We start from the raw sequence: 15,184 nt of genomic DNA on the forward strand, positions 1-15,184 counted from the left end.
CCCCCCCGTGGTGAAGGTGAGCGAGCGGGAGAGGCGTGAATGAGTGCGCGTCATACCTCAGTCTCCATGCCTGACGTACTCCCAGCGCACCCTGCCCCCGCCCTTCGGCGCCGGCGTGGTGGCAACGCGGGCACTCTTTTTCGGTGACCCTACCCTGCGGCTGGTTGGCCCCAAGAGGCCCCCACCCCCTCCCCCCCCCCTTCCCCCGAGAGAGGTGTCGAGCGTGCTTAGATCCACTGGCCATCTTCCCCTCCTTCTCCCTCCCCCTCCCGTCATCCCCCTGCCCCTGCCCCCCCTGCTGGCTCTCCGGGATCTTCGCCGGTGCCGAGGATGAGGACATCCCCGAGCTCGTCGCCCCCCCCTTCGCGGCCCGGTTCACTTTCCGCTTCCCGCGCCTCATCCCTTCTCTGGCCCCCGTCCGTGCCCGAACAATGCCTTCTCGCTACGCCAACTGAGCGCACTTTCCTTTCCCCTTCTCCATCCCCCCTCCCCCCCCTCCCCCCCTTAATCCCCACATTTCTTCCCCTGAGCACGCCCTTAGTCGATGCCTGGGTCCAACGTGCCCCGGCGGCCAGCTGAGATTGCCAACCTTGCCACTCAGCGCGGCCGGCCTCTCCGCCCGGAGGCGGCGGCGGCGACGGCAGTAGCAGCAGCAGCAGCAGCAGCAGCGACAATCCTCGATGGCCAGACTGGGGGCCCCCTCCCGGTGAATGCCCCAGCTACGGCCGCCACAGCCACCACTACCACCACCACCACCGCCCCTGCCAACACTCCCCTTGGCTGGGCAGATCAGCCGCTGGCCGGCTCGACCTCTTGTGAGTCGGTTCTCCCCCGGCGGCCATATCTTCCCCCCGGTCGGCCCCCTCACCAGCATAGGCATTCCCAGCAGTCCGAATCGTCTCCCCCTGCTCAGCAGCCCCGGCTCAGTCCGTCGACCATTGCCTCGGACCTTTTCCCCTTTTCCTTGCCGGAGTCGGCCGAGCGGTCCGCCTGTCGGCGGGTGACCGTCGACACTCGGCCTAGCCTACAGACCGATGCCCAGATCAGCGCACTCATTGAAGCCAGCTGGCCGACATCCACCCTTGGCCCAGCCCCCGAGCGGGGGGACGATCTGTATGTTGTTGCTGCCACTCGGTCCTCGCTGCTGTTGCATTGCTCCGGCATCCGCGGCGGGGCGCAGGGCTACTCCGTAGCGCCGGGCGACGTGGACGCAGTCAGCCCGGCTGCCCTGGCGCAGCCTTTCCTGATTCGCCTCTTCCCTGTGTCGGCCGACACTCCGCACCAGCTGGCCCTCGCGCAACTGGAGCACGGTGCGTCCCCTGTCTGCCCTCCATCTGACTGGCTTCCCCTGTTCTGACTTTTGCTCTGCATCTTCCCTCTGTCCTTTTTGCCTCGCTCCATCTCTTTTTTTTTGCCTCGCTTCGTCTCTTCTCTTGTCTCGCTTCGTCCCTTTTCTTGTCTCGCTTCGTCCCTTTTCTTGTCTCGCTTCGTCTCTTTTTGCATCTCCTTGTCCCCCTCTGTTTATCTTTGTCTCCATCTCCCCGTCTCCCCCTCCCTCCCCCCTCCAGAGTCCTCCATCCTCTCTTATACCTCCGAGCGCGACATCCACCCGCCAGTGCTCGGCATTCTCCGGTACCCACCCCTCTCTTCATCGTGCACCATGCTCTTCTCGTCTCCTCCCTCGCCCCCCCCCCCTCCCCGTCCTTCCTTTCTGACACCCCCCCTCTCCTCTCCCCCGGGGCAATAGCGATCCCGTGTCGCCTGCGTTACTTTTCGCCGTGCCGCCGGCCACCTCTCGGTGGCAGTCTTTGACGTCGGTCATTCGCAAGCATCGGCTCCTCACCTCGCAGTTTCTCTCCCTCTCGGTGGCCATCACAACCTGCATCGTGGCCCTGCACCTGGAGCGGGTTCGTGCATGCATTGCCTCCCCCTCGGCCCCCTAGCCAGCTTCCTCTGACCTTCTCACTCGCCCCTCCCCCCTCGACTGCCAGATCACACATCTCTCCCTCTGTCCCGACAACATTCTGGTGGCCTGCAACGATGGAACCCCGGTGGTCCGGCTCATTGGCTTCGAGAATGCCTCCTTCATCACAAAGTCCGGGAACATCATCCCCACGGCCTGGCGCACGGCCGAGCATGCCCTGCCGTACATCGCCCCGGAGCAGGTGCTCCGCCTCGGGGCGCCAGTCAACTTCCAGGCCGATCTCTTTGCCCTGGGGCTGGTCTTTTTCAACATGCTGAGCGGTTGCTTGGCCTTCGTCCCGCCCCGGCTGCCGGCCTCCCTGTCCGAGGCATCCGTCTGTCTCCTGTGGATCAAGCTCCGCATGGACCAGTCCCCCTGTCCCATCCTCAGCCTGAGCCCGCTCGTGCCACCGACGCTGGCTGCCATCGTGGAGACCCTGTCTCGTTGGCATCCCACCAATCGGTATCTCTCATCAATGGGTCTACTGGCGGATCTGTTCACCGCCCAGTGCATGGTCAAGAAGGATGGCTACGTGCATGATATGCAGCTTCGCCAAAGTGACTTCCCCCAGCATCTGATCCTTCCCTCGCCGCTGCTTGGCTGGGCCACGCTCGAGCCGATCCTGGCCTCGGTCTTCCTCCGGTCGGAGGAGACTCCTCGGCCTGCGGAATGCCGGTCGGTCCTGATCCACGGCCCGCCCGGGTCCGGCAAGTCCTCGATCTTGCGGGAGCTCACCCGACGCTACACGCCCACGTCCTACCTGCGCGCGGTTAGCCTGTGCACGGACACCGGCGGGCAGCCCTTTGGCCCGCTGCTCAGCGCCATCAATGGCATCCTCTCGGAGTTCCTCCACCGTCCGACGGAGGAGCTGTCCCAGCTCAGCCTGCGCCTATCGCTGATGTTGTCCTCCGATGTGCAATTCCTCAGCCGGCATATTCCCATGCTGGATCGGATCTTGCAAATTGGCAACGCCCTGTCCGGCGACCGGGACTCTGGCAGTCGGCCGGGCACCCCGGGGCCGGCTCCCCCGACGTCTGGCTCGCCCGCGGCCCCGGACTCCGGGCCTCCCAGGCCCGGGGGGCCAGCCTCCCCTTCCAAACCCCCGGGCATGGGCGACGAGCCGGTCGACTTCACGCCCGAGGCCCTGTCCACCCAGTCGCACGTGGTGTGCCAGTGTCCGGAGTTTCTCTTCGCCGCGCCGGAGTACTCCATCCCCTGCACGACGACACACTGCTCGCTGATGTTCATGAAGCGCAGTGACCAGGGGAAGGCCTGCTGCGATGGGAAGACGTGTCCCTTCTGCACGCTGACGCTGGCCGACATGGCCATCCTGCCGAATGGTGCTGCCTGCCCTGCGCTGACCGGGACACCGCCGCTTCTGGCCGGTGTGTCCACGTCCAGTCCCTTCTCCCATTTGCTGTCCGCCGCCTCGCAATCACCGATTGCCTTTGGCCGGTGTTTGTCGCGACTCCTGCGAGCCATCGTCACAGCCGAGCTGCCGGTGGTCATCGCCTTTGATGACTTCCATCTGGCCGACACCGCAACCCGGTGCTTTGTTCATTCCTCCGTTCGCATGCAGCTGTGCGTGGCTCCCCCCCCCCCAACACCACCTTCGCTCTCCTCCATTCAGTTTCTCTAACCGACTTCTGCTTTCCTCTGTCTCCTTCGCCTTCTCTTTCTCTTTCTTCCCTCCCTTCCCCCCCCTCTGTTGTAGCTTCAACTGGGTGACCTTCATCGTGACCGCCTCCTCTTCTGAAGCCAACAACCCCGTGTGGCTGGACCCTGCCAAGGAGGCCGCCAGTCTTGGCACTGGCGCCGCGGCTGATGTTCATCCAGGCGCCAACCTGCCGCCACTTGTCCTGCAGATCGCCACTCAGCCCATTTCGCAGGCGGCATTGTCGGCGCATCTGTCGAGCGTCATGAGATTCGATCCTGCCGATGCTGAGTATCTGGCCGAACGGGTGTGTTTTATTTTGCCACCTCCCTCTTCTCCCCTCACATGCGCATGCTTCCAAGCGTGTGATGTCCTGTCTCCGTCCCAATATCGCCATCTATGCTTGATCGTCTGACCGTGTCGCTGATATCTCCGTGACTCCATCCCCCCCCCCCCCCCCCACGTCTGAACTCCAGTCACCTTCTCACCCCCCCCCCCCCCCCCTTCTCCGCTCGCTAGCTTCTTGTCCAAAGCTCCAACAACCATCGGCTGCTACAGCTGCAGCTCCGATGCCTGTGGTCCTGTGGTGTCATCAAGCCCGACATGGCCACCAAAGCCTGGCACCTGAACCGCGAGCAGCTTGCATCGTGCCCCCTCTTTGCGAAGCTCCATAATACTGAACCCGGGTCAGGTGCCCCCTCTCCGGCTCCAGTGCCGCCGGAAGCCGGCTCTACTCCGACCCCGGCCCCGGCCCCGGCCCCGGCCCCGGCCCCGGCCCCAGCCCCGGCCCCGGGCACGGCTCCATCCCAGGAGGACGAGCGATACACCACCGCCATCGTGTCCTTACTGCGACTGATGCCAAAGCCAACCGTGGAGTTGCTCTACATGTGTTCCTTCCTCAGTGTTCCCTTCCACCTGGGACAAGTGAGCGTCCTGACGGGGCTTTCTTCCATGTGCCACCTGGACATTTTGCAGCCGGCCATCGATGTGGGGTTGATTTTCGCCGAGCGACCGACCCTCCAAGCGCGCACCAGCCCCGGGGTGCTGCACTCGACCAGCAGCGGCTGGCGACTGGCCCCGGGAGTGCTGGCCGCCGCGCCGCTGGTTCTGGACCGGCGAGCGCGTTACATCATCAACCATCGCCTGGTGTTGCGCTTTGCCCTGAACCGCCAGGCACCAGCGGTCGTGCCGCAGGTCCTGCGCATTTTGGCTCTGGCTCGGACGCCGCAGGTGGCCTGCCCATTGGTGGCCATGCAGCTGGCGCACATCCTGCACCAATACGCTGGCGAGGCCATCGGCCGGATGGATCTCCAACTGGCGGGCAGCCTGCTACGGTGTGGGCTTGGGCTGCTTCCTTCGGCCCCGACCCAACGCTGGGGCCCGCACTTCTACCGGGTGTCGTATAACATCCACCTGGATGCGGCGAATCTCTTCTCGCAGATGTCCCTCACGGACGAGGCCCTGCACCTGCAGCAGACGCTCCGCGAGCATGTGCGCTCAGACCTGGACCGAGTACGTTGAGCTTGCTTTTTCTTTCCCCTTTTCCCTTCCTTGGGTATGCATCGAATTGGCACATGCCGGGCTGCCTGCTGACCTCCGTGTGTTTCGTCGGTCCATGTGTGTGTGTGTGTGTGCGTGTGTGTGTGTGTGTGTGTGCGTGTGTGCGCCTCCGCTTCGCACCTAGATCGCCGTTGTTTCTTCCCAAGCCTTCCTGCTCGGGCGCCTTGATCGTGTGGACGAGATCCTGGAGGTTTGCTCATCGACCCTGCTGCAGTGTGGCATTCCGCAGCAGTTCTTGCTGCGCGGCGCGGCCATCGAATCGCCGGACACCCTGTTCCAGCTGATGCGTGTTCGAGCCCTGCATGTTGATCGGCTGATCGGGTTTGTCGGCGGGCCCCAGTCGCTTCTGCATCTCCCCCGAATGACCAGCCCCTACCATCTGCTGCTGATGGAGGTGCTCTTCCATGTGCGTCCTGCTTCACATGCGCCCCCTCATTCCTGCCTCGCTGCCTGGGGCCGCCCCCTCTGCTCTGGGCCTCCTGGCGTGTCCTGCCTCTGACTCTTTCCTCCTCCCCCTCCTGCCCGTGCTCTCTTCGCCACCAGCTATACCTCTCCCTCTTCAGCTCCAACATGTCGTATCTGCTGAAGTTGACTGTCTTGAAGATGGTCGAAACAAGCATCGTCTTCGGGAATTGCGAGTTCTCCGCCTTCGGCTACGTCCTCTTCGGCATCCGGCTGACGACCTTCAAGTCCCGGACGTGTCCCTTCGAGTTGGGCCGGGTGCGCAAGCCTACTTTTGCGTTTGGTGGACCTCCTGTCTTCTTTCTCTCTCTTTCTCTCTCGTTCCCTCGCCCCCCTCCGCTTTTCCCTTTGTCTTTGTTGACATGGGGCATCTTTATCTTGCTCCTCCCCCACCCCACCCCTCCTCGCTCCATGCGCGACCACGCGGCAATACCAGTCCGCGGTTGTCCTGGCCAATCAGTTCGACAACTCGCTGGTTAGCTCGCGCACCTTCATGACTTTTGGTTCGTGTATCAGTTGGCGTCGCGGGTCGCCGCACATGGGCATCTACTACTTGGGCCTGGCGGCGGAGATGGCGCGCGATCACGAGGACGTGCCCTTCCTCTTTGGCGCAATGACCTTCCTCATATGCGACTCGGTACTGCTCGGGCGCTCGTTGTCCGAGGTGTTGGACCTGATTTTCCGCATGGATGACATGATCCTCCTCCTGCGTACGCGCCCCCCCTCCCCCTTTCCCTCCCCTTCGCTCGCCGGTGCCCTTTGTTCGCCTTTGCCCCCCCCCCCCTCCCCCCCGGCCATGTCCAGATATTGACCATTAGCGCGGTGTCTTTTTTGAGCAGCCCGTGCCAGTCAGCGCGTTTTCATCGAGTACTTCGAGTTCCTCCACACGCTGACCGGGTCCACCACGGCGGTGGACTATTTGCCGGTTTTCTTCGATTCCTTCTTTTCCAGCCCAGGCGGCGACTCGGAGGATGATGCCGATTGGGGCAGCAATCCCAGTCGCCCGGGGTCCTCAGATGGTATCAGCAGTGTGCCTGGCGGCCCGACCGAAGCCGTTGCCTGGGAGCTGTCTTTCAAATCGATGGCGGCCTCCGAGGCCGGGACCACAGCCGCCGCCGGTCGGGCAAGCCCGGCTCGCTCTCCCCGGCCGAGTGTCCGGCTCCCTTCTTCCGATCCAGCCAGTCCCACCGGCAGTCTGCCCGATGATCCGGCCGGCTCGGTGGTCCCTGCAGCATACTCTCCCCAGTGGCAGGCCATCTACAACATGTTCCTGGTTCAGCCGCTGCCCGTGTCAACGGAGTTGCCGGTGTCAAAGCTGTCGGCATCGGCCGATTCCTGCACGGCTCCCTTCGAAGGCCTGACGCTGGGTGTGGGGCTGGTGCCTCCCTCGGCTCCTGGCCCCGGTCCCAGCCCCGGCCCCTCGGCGGGTCCCGTCCCGGGATCGGCCTCGGCCTCGGCCTCGGCCTCGATCTCCTCCGGCTTTGGGTCGGTCTCTCCGCCCGGGTCGTCGTCCTCCGGGTCCCCTTCGCCGCCGGGGTCGTCGTCCGGCTTCTGGGGCACCGGGTTGGACCACCTCGCCGGTAGCAACCCCAGCCTGACCAATACCATTGACGATTTGTCCAGGCAGGCTACCCTCCCCTCGGCCCTGCGCACCTCGGACTTGGTTATGACGCGGCTCTTCCTGTGTCTGGTGGCGGCGCTGCTGTTCGACGATTACCGCCACTGGCGCCGGCACATGGATTCCCTGCGGTCGGTGATCATCTTCCGGTCGATGACCCTGTCCGGGACGTGCGTCTGTGTCTTCGCGGCGCAGTACATGGTGGAGATCGTCGAGCGGGGCCTGGTCGCGGCCGGCTCGGAGGAGGCGCGCCTCTTCCAGGCCAACATCGCTTGGTATACGGAGGTCATCCGGACCCTCTCCCTGACTAATGGCTACTTTTTGTCCCTCTACCTCATGGTGGAGGCCGAGGGCTTGCGCCTTTCCGGGCAGTGTGCGTCCTTGCCTCGTGTGCATCCCCGCCTCATGTGCATCCCCTTTTTCTCCCTTCGCCCCCCCGACCCTCGCCCGTTGTTCGGTCTCTCTGACCTTTCGATGGGGGGAAAATGATGACGATGATGCCGGTACACACGCGTGCCTCTCTCCTTCTCCCTCTCCCTCTCCCTCTCCCTCTCCCTCTCCCTCTCCCCCTCTATCCCTTCCCTCCTGCCCCCCTACACAGGCCCTCTGGACACGTACATCAAGGCTCTCGCCCACGCACGAGACATCAACCCCTTCTTCGCGGGCTTGGTGTGTCAACGCGTGTGCTCGCTGCTGGCCCGGCAGGAACAGATCAACACCCCGCTCCTATCGCAGGCCATCCTGAGCTGCATCCAGTGTGCGTACTTTGGGGGTGTTTGGCTTGCCTTCCTCTTCTGCATTCCCCCCTCCCCCTCCCCCCCAGCACATGGGCATCCTTGGAACTGACACGGTCTCCCATGCATTCTCCTCTCCTGCTCTGGCGGGTCGACATGCACTCAGACTACTCCAACTGGGGTGCCGTCGGGTGTGCCCGACATGTGCGGGCCCAGTACGAGTCCTTCATCCCGGAGTCCGACTCGGTTCTCTTTGGCGACTCTTCGCTGGGTGGCTCGGGGCTGGCCGGGCCGTCACCGCATCACCCCGCGGCTGCCACCAACAACCCCTTTGGCAGCTTTGGCCAGCTCTCCCCGCGGTCACCGCCGCCGGGTGGGAGCGTCGTGCCGCCGGGCAGCCCGCCGTCCGGCCTGCGGAGTGGCTCCTTCAGGCGCCGGTGCCGGCGCCTCCTCCCGCCGAATCATCCTCGGCGGCAGTTTTCCTTCTACTCGCCGCACCATTGGCCGCTCCTGGCGCCGGAGAACAGTGGCAGTCTCTTCGTCCGGCCGGTGCACTTGGCCCAGCCCGGCGATCAACTGGCCGACTCGCCGGACTTTGCTCTCAGTCGTCCATCGGTCAACTTCCCGGTGCCGGCCGCGGGCCTGGGAGATCACCAAGCCTGGCGGGTGGCCCGGCCGCGCAGCCGCCCGCAGGACTTCCCCCGGCAGCCATCGCCGCCTCTTCCCGCGGATGGGCGTCTGGGCATCCAAGACATGATGTCCACCTTCAGTGCACAAACGGCCGCCGCGGCCAGTGCCATGACCACGCACGAGGGGGTCCCCCCCTTGACGGCTGCCGTTGCTGCCATGGCCCTTGCTGGCACCCCTGGCAATGGGAGCCCCATGCTGTCGGGAATTTGCCCACCCGCCTCCGGGGGGGGGGCCTCCTCGCCGCTGGACTCGCCGCCTACTTACCCGGAGGATGACATGGCCCTTCGGTCCTTCCGCACGGTGCGCCCCTTGCTGCCAGAGGGGCTGGCATCGTTTGACCGGGTGCCGGGCTCGCCAGTGGCGCCGGCCGCCCCGGCCCCAACGGCCGCGTCCATTGTCCCGCCAATCTCGCCGATTCCCCCTCCCATGGGGCCGACGTCGGACGCCTCGCCCCCGCCCGAGGCCTTTTCGGCGGAGGACTTCTCCCTGGCGCACCTCCTGGAGGTGGACCCGGGGATCAGCCTGCTGTTGGATTCGGCGGTTTGCGGATTGGTGGGAAACCCCATTGCCGAGGTGGCCGAGTTGCTCTTCTATGACCCGAATGTCCAGCGTTTTTCCTTCCCCTCACAGCGCCACGCCCAGGCCGGCCCCAGCAGTGGCCTGGGTTCCAAGCTCCTCCATCCGGACGCGGCCCCCACCGCGGCCCTTTCTGCCGTGGCCGGGGATGCCTCCACCACACCGCCGGCTCCGGAGCACCGCAGCCGCCCGGCCATTCACCTGTCAGACACTTCGCCCTACACCACGCCCTCCCCCTCGCCGCCTCGGCCGGAGTTGGTGTTCCCCCGGATGCCGGCCCCTCCGCGAGCGCAGGTGCCTCTTGCTTCGCCGCCTTCGCCGCTGAGGCCGCCTCCCCCGGCGCCACCCTTGCCACCTCCCTCGGGCGGCCGGGACATCCTCCAGGACCCTGGGATCAATCGCAGCGAGGCAGCCTCCAGCCCGGTCGGCGGGGGGGGCGCCTCATTGCTTGGTGCTCGGCGGGCATCTCTCTCGGATGGCATGGTGTCGTTGCTTCCGCTGCACCGGGTGGCGTCGGCCCCCTCCTCGCTAGCGGCGGCGGCTGCCGCCTCGGCGAAGATCGACCAGCCCACGCCCGCGGCCTTCGACACCGGGGTGCCCCTGTCGGCCACGGCCAGTCCATCGCTCCCCGGGGGCATGTCCCGGGAGGCTGACTTCTCGACGGTGGCGGCCTGTGAGCCAGGTGCCCCGGTTGGTGGGATCTCGGCCCCGGCCATGCTCCAGCCGCTGGACATGTCCCTGCACTTTCAAACCGCCATGAGCTTCGCCGAGGAGCAGGACTCCGGCCGACTGCTGACCCTGCTGATGGATGCCCTCCTGGCCCAGACCCATGCGCAGAAGGGGGTTGTCCTGTTGGAGCGTGGTGCCCAGCTTCTGGTGGAGCTCCTGGTCACCCAGGGCCCCGGGGTGTCGCGGACGTATGATCGCCCACGCTTGGCGGACTTTCGCCGGGTGGCCGCCAGCTCGGTGGTCAACTACGTGCGCTGCACCCAGGAGAGCATTTGGTTCTCGGACATCCTGGCCGAGAGTCCGCTGGCCATGGACCGGTATGTCCAGCGTCACCAGGTGTCCTCGGTCATTTGTGTGCCGCTGCTGGCTTCCCGGCGGCTGCTGGGGCTCGTGTATCTGGAGCTCAATCACCCGGGGATGGCCTTCCGGGCCGAGCACTTCCGCTTGGCGTCCTTCCTGTGTGGCCACGCGGCGGTGGCCATCCGCAATGCCCTCTCGCTGTCCGAGTTGCAGGAGCGTGTCCAGCGCCAGGCCCGGCAGCTGGAGGAGAAGGACCGCGAAATTGAGGCCCTTCGCTCGCGGCTGCAGGACGGCGCGGTGGAACGCACCCGCCTGGAGGAGGAACTCCAATCGGCCAAGTCCCATGCGCTGCAGAATTCCCTCTTCAAGACCCGGTATTTGGCCAACATCAGCCACGACATCCGGACCCCCATGAATGCGGTGCTCGGTTTGGCGCAGCTTTTGGAGTCCCTGGACTTGAATCCCGTGCAAAAGAGCTACGTCGACATGATCCAACTGCAGGCCTCCTCGCTGCTGGGCCTGATCAATGACATCCTGGATCACAGTCGCATCGAGGCGGGTCTGGTCCAGCTGAACCGGGTGCGCTTCCGGGTGAGCGACCTCCTGAACCATGTGGCCACATTGCTGCGGGTGCATGCCGACCAGGGTGGCAATACCATCCTGGTGTCCATCGGTGCGGATGTGCCGCCGGTCATCCTGGAAGATCTCCCCTGTCTGCGGCAGGTCCTGGTCAACCTCGGGAGCAATGCCAACAAATTCACCAAGGCCGGCACCATCACCCTCGGGGTGGCCGTGCACTCGGCCACGCCCAGCGGTCTGGAGCTGCTATTCAGTGTCCGGGATACCGGGTGCGGCATTCCGGAGTCCTGTTTGACCAGCATCTTTGCCCCCTTCACGCAGGTCCGCCAAAGTGACTACACCCCGGCCGAAGCGGCGGCCATGGAATCGGCCACCGGCGATGGCGGCGCCGGGGCCGATGTCGCCGGTGTCGCTGCCCATGACACCGGGGCGGGGGCTCCTGTGGATGCCGGCCCCGAGGGGGCGGGAGCCCCGGCCAGCCAGGCCTCGCTGATCCCGGCCCCGCTGGTCGACCCGTCGGACATCACCTACAGCCACGCTGGCACGGGGCTTGGGCTGAGCATTTGCGAGAGCTCGGTCAAGCTGATGGGCGGCCGGATTTGGGTCGAGTCGACCCTGCGCCACGGGTCGGTCTTCTACTTCATCATCCCGACACAGCGCCTGACGGCCGAGGAGTATGAGCTCTCGTCGCTGATTGATCCGGCGTCCCCGCTGCCGACACAGCACTTCGACCGGACGGAGTCCCTGTCGGACTTGATCTTCGATGGAGGGGTCCGGCCGTCTCTCGGCGGCGAGGGGCCCATCGGCCAGGCTGGCCCGGATGCGGTGGTCATTCCTGCCAGCAGCGAGTCGGTGTCAGCCAGTGAGTCCCCCCCGGCGGCGCTGGTGTCCGATGCCTGCCAAGGGTGCGACGACTCGCCGGTGCCGGCCGTTGCCAGTGTCGTCGCCACCGCCATTGCGGGCTCCGGCACAGGGCCCGGTGTGGCCGCTGCGGCGACCGGCGCCAGCTCCTCGGTGCCCGCCTCGCCCGGGTCCCTGTCGATCTTGGTGGTGGAGGACAATCCGGTCAACTCGCTGGTCATTCGGAAGATGCTCGGCCTGCTGGGGTTCCATGATGTGACCTCGGCCGCCAATGGCAAGGCAGCGCTGGATGTCCTGGCGCAGCGATCCTTCAGCCTGATCCTGATGGATGTCCAGATGCCGGTGATGAATGGGCTGGACGCGACGCGCATGATCCGGGCGCCGGAATCCAAGCTCATGGCTCCGGAGCGCCGGCCGACCATCATTGCCCTGACCGCGTCGGCGATGCCCAGCGAAAAGGAGCAGTGCTTCGCCGCCGGCATGGACGACTTCCTCAGCAAGCCCATCCGCATCACTGACGTCCAGAATGTCATCCAACATTGGTTCCCAGACCTGATTCCCCCCCCTCAGCCGGCTTCTTCCTTGTCTCAGGGCGACAAGCCGGCTGCCTGAGTGGCGTCTTTTGCCCGCTCCTTCTCCTTAGAAAATGGGATCCCCCCCCCCCCCCCCCCCCCCCCCCCCCCTCCCCTCCCCTTCCCTTGGGGTGTTCCCTTTGTCCTTGTGTATAGTATTTATCTTCCTCCCTCTCTCCCTCCGCTCAATTTTCACCAATATAGTTCCCTCTCCTTGACAGTGTGTCTGTGTGTCAACTTGACCGCCGTCCTTGTTTGTGGAGGCACATGAGCAGCGACCGAAAGGATATGCAGGCGATTGTGACCCCACAAGGTTATGGTCAGAAGGAGAGAGAGAGAGAGAGAGAGAGTCGCGAGGACGTGTGTATGAGGGGATTCATGTGCGCCTGGCCGGATGACAGGGTCTGCCTTTCAGGAGACAAAGGGGGAAAGAGAGCGAGGCAAATGCGATCCTCGCCCTATGGGAGGGGGGGGGGGGGAGTATCACCAGGTGCTGGAGCATGTCTGCAAACAGGAGGGGGAAGGGATGGCAAGGCGCGTGGGACAGGGGAGGGGCGAACAGGAGGAGAGGAACACGGCGCTTCAGCAAACATGGCAACACCACCAGGCCAGGCGAGACTCCACCCTGGGCGGATTTAGAACTTCGAGGGCATCGGGTTGAGGATGTTCTCCATTGTACGCATGGTGGGCAGGGCCGCGCGGTCGGTGAAGAGAATGCCATCCATATGGTCGATCTCGTGGCACACAACCGCCGCGGGGAGACCCGTCAGGGTGGCCGACACCGGGACCAGGTCCAAGTTGACGGCGTCCAGACGCACGGCATCCGGCCGGGCCACCATGGCCGCCATGCCGGGAACCGAGAGGCAGCCCTCAATGTTGTAGGTGACATGCGTCAGGGAGGTCGGCGTGACGGTGGGGTTCAGCAGGAAGACCGGCTCGATGCGAGCCGGGGAATTGCGCGGAGTGATGGAGGTCCGCCGGGAGGAGGCAGAGGGGCCGCCGCCCAGGGGCCCGGTCTCCTTCAGGGACAGGGGCTTGATCAGGCGCTCGTGGAAGACCGGGAGCTCCAGGTTCTGGCGGCTGTTGTGATAGTTGATGTGGAAGCACCGAATCGGCATGCCCACCTGCACGGCCGAGATGGCGGTCAAGTGGAAGTCCTCCATGTCGTAGTCGAGCTTGAATTTCATGGCGTGCACCGCACGCACCATGTCCTCCGACTGGTAGAAGGTCGTATCCACCGGGAGGCTGCGCTGGCGGAGAAGCGGATGGCCGATGGTCAGGCTGCGCGGCTCCTTGAGCGTCAGGGTGTAGAAGCCCAGATCATCCGGCGTCAGCTCGGAGTACATGTCCTGCAGGCGCTTCATCTTCTGCTGGAAAGGCCCGGGGTACTTGTTTGGCGAGCGCTCGAACTCGAAGAGGGCCCGGTCAATGCGCAGAGACACCTCCTCCAGGCGCTCGATGATTTCGCGCCCCTCGGAAGAGGCGCCAAGCTTCAGCGCATCCTGGTAGGCCAGCGTGCGCACCGACCCCCGGAGGCCGATGTTGGCGTACAGGGCGAAGCGCAGGCGGCTGGCCACGGAGAGGGGCGTGCTGAGGGTGGACATGGCTCAGACGAGGAGGGGGGAGGTCCCGAGAGAGAGAGAGAGGGAGGGAAATAAAAAGACGGGAAGGGGGTACTGAGCGCCGGACGGCAGTGGTGCGGATGGGCGACCCGGTGTGTGTGTGCGTGCGTGCGTGCGTGCGTGCGTGCGGGAGGAGAGGGGAGAGAGAAGCCTCGGGGAGGGAGGCGAATGGGAGGGAGAGGTGTGGGGGTGCCCGTGAGGAAACCCAACCGCCGGCATGCCCCGGTTTGAGATCTCCGCGTGCACATACTCCAGAAGCAAGGGCCCCCCATGCGCGCACACCCACACCCGGTGCACCAGGGCACACGCGTACCAATCCTCCTGCCGCGGCGCGTATGGGTGTTCTTCGACACTGGCGCCCGTCTGCGCGCTGGACCGGCCCCCCCCCCCCCCCCCCCCCTCCCGTGCTGACGCGGTCCACCTGGCCGGGCCCCGTCCGCGGAGCACGCCCGAGTGCCGGGTCTCCTTCTCTCGGATGTGCAGATTCACGGGCACACCCCGGGCGCCATGCTGGCGGGTCGCGGCCGGAGCGGCCAGGGGGGGGAGGGGGGGGAGATGGCTGGCAGGCCGGATGGCGGGGTGCGCGGCACCATGCGATTGTGTCCCGTGATTCCGTCGTGTGATATACGCCACAGCTGAGAGGTTGTGGGTTCCGGAATGTGACGTGGAGAGCAGTAACTTTACCCACAAGAGCCCCGGGTCTTGTCTGGGGCTGCCTGTTCCGTTCTTGCACGGCGGGGTGTGGCCTCCAAAAGCCGGCAGCTGCTCGCGAGGCACCATCAGCGCTCTTGGTCTTTCCGCCCCAATTTCAGGCTTTTACACATCCTACCCAGCTAATGTGCCTTCATGCTGCCCATACTTGGAATGTGTGTATGTGTATGTGTGTGTGTGTGGGGGGGGGGGGGCATTCATCCCGAAAGGGGTACTGGAACTTTGGGACCGGCCAGGCCTAAAACCGCGAGGAATCCATGCTTTCCCGAACTCTATCGTTGGAGGAATCCTTTCTCCCGGGTCCGGCGCCTGTCCTCGGGCCACAGCCATCCCCGGAGATATGTTGACCCCGGCGTGTGGGCAGAGGGGCGCGGCCTGGCCTGACTCACCCAGCCACCCCCGGGCGGCTGGCGCATCCTGCCCTCACCCCCCCGCCGAGGGGCGCACTTCTTAATCCATCACCAGGGACAGGATGACCGGAGGCGGCCGTCTCCCCCCCCCCCCCCCCCCCCCCCCCCCCCCCCCCCCCCCCCCCCCCCCCCCCCCCCCCCCC

The 15,184-nt window shown here is 65.4% G+C and overlaps 2 protein-coding genes across 2 annotated transcripts; one reads left to right on the forward strand and one right to left on the reverse strand.

Annotated features, from left to right (window-relative positions):
• Positions 1 to 544: 544 nt before the first annotated feature.
• Positions 545 to 12,338, forward strand: H696_00848 (hypothetical protein; the record flags this gene model as incomplete). Its single annotated transcript, XM_009494733.1, has 12 exons — positions 545 to 1,310; positions 1,569 to 1,632; positions 1,748 to 1,907; positions 1,992 to 3,544; positions 3,678 to 3,924; positions 4,137 to 5,129; positions 5,302 to 5,583; positions 5,721 to 5,897; positions 6,076 to 6,349; positions 6,479 to 7,630; positions 7,859 to 8,014; positions 8,158 to 12,338. The coding sequence occupies 12 exons, from the start codon at positions 545 to 547 to the stop codon at positions 12,336 to 12,338; spliced, it is 10,005 nt and encodes a 3,334-aa protein (XP_009493008.1).
• A 595-nt stretch (positions 12,339 to 12,933) lies between these two features.
• On the reverse strand, positions 12,934 to 13,902 carry H696_00849 (hypothetical protein; the record flags this gene model as incomplete). The annotated part of the gene is made up of 1 exon (XM_009494734.1): positions 12,934 to 13,902. One exon carries the CDS (start codon positions 13,900 to 13,902, stop codon positions 12,934 to 12,936), a length of 969 nt encoding a protein of 322 aa, XP_009493009.1.
• Between the last annotated feature and the right edge of the window lie 1,282 nt (positions 13,903 to 15,184).

This window comes from Fonticula alba, assembly GCF_000388065.1.
Source record: "Fonticula alba strain ATCC 38817 unplaced genomic scaffold supercont2.1, whole genome shotgun sequence".
Taxonomy (NCBI): domain Eukaryota; order Rotosphaerida; family Fonticulaceae; genus Fonticula; species Fonticula alba.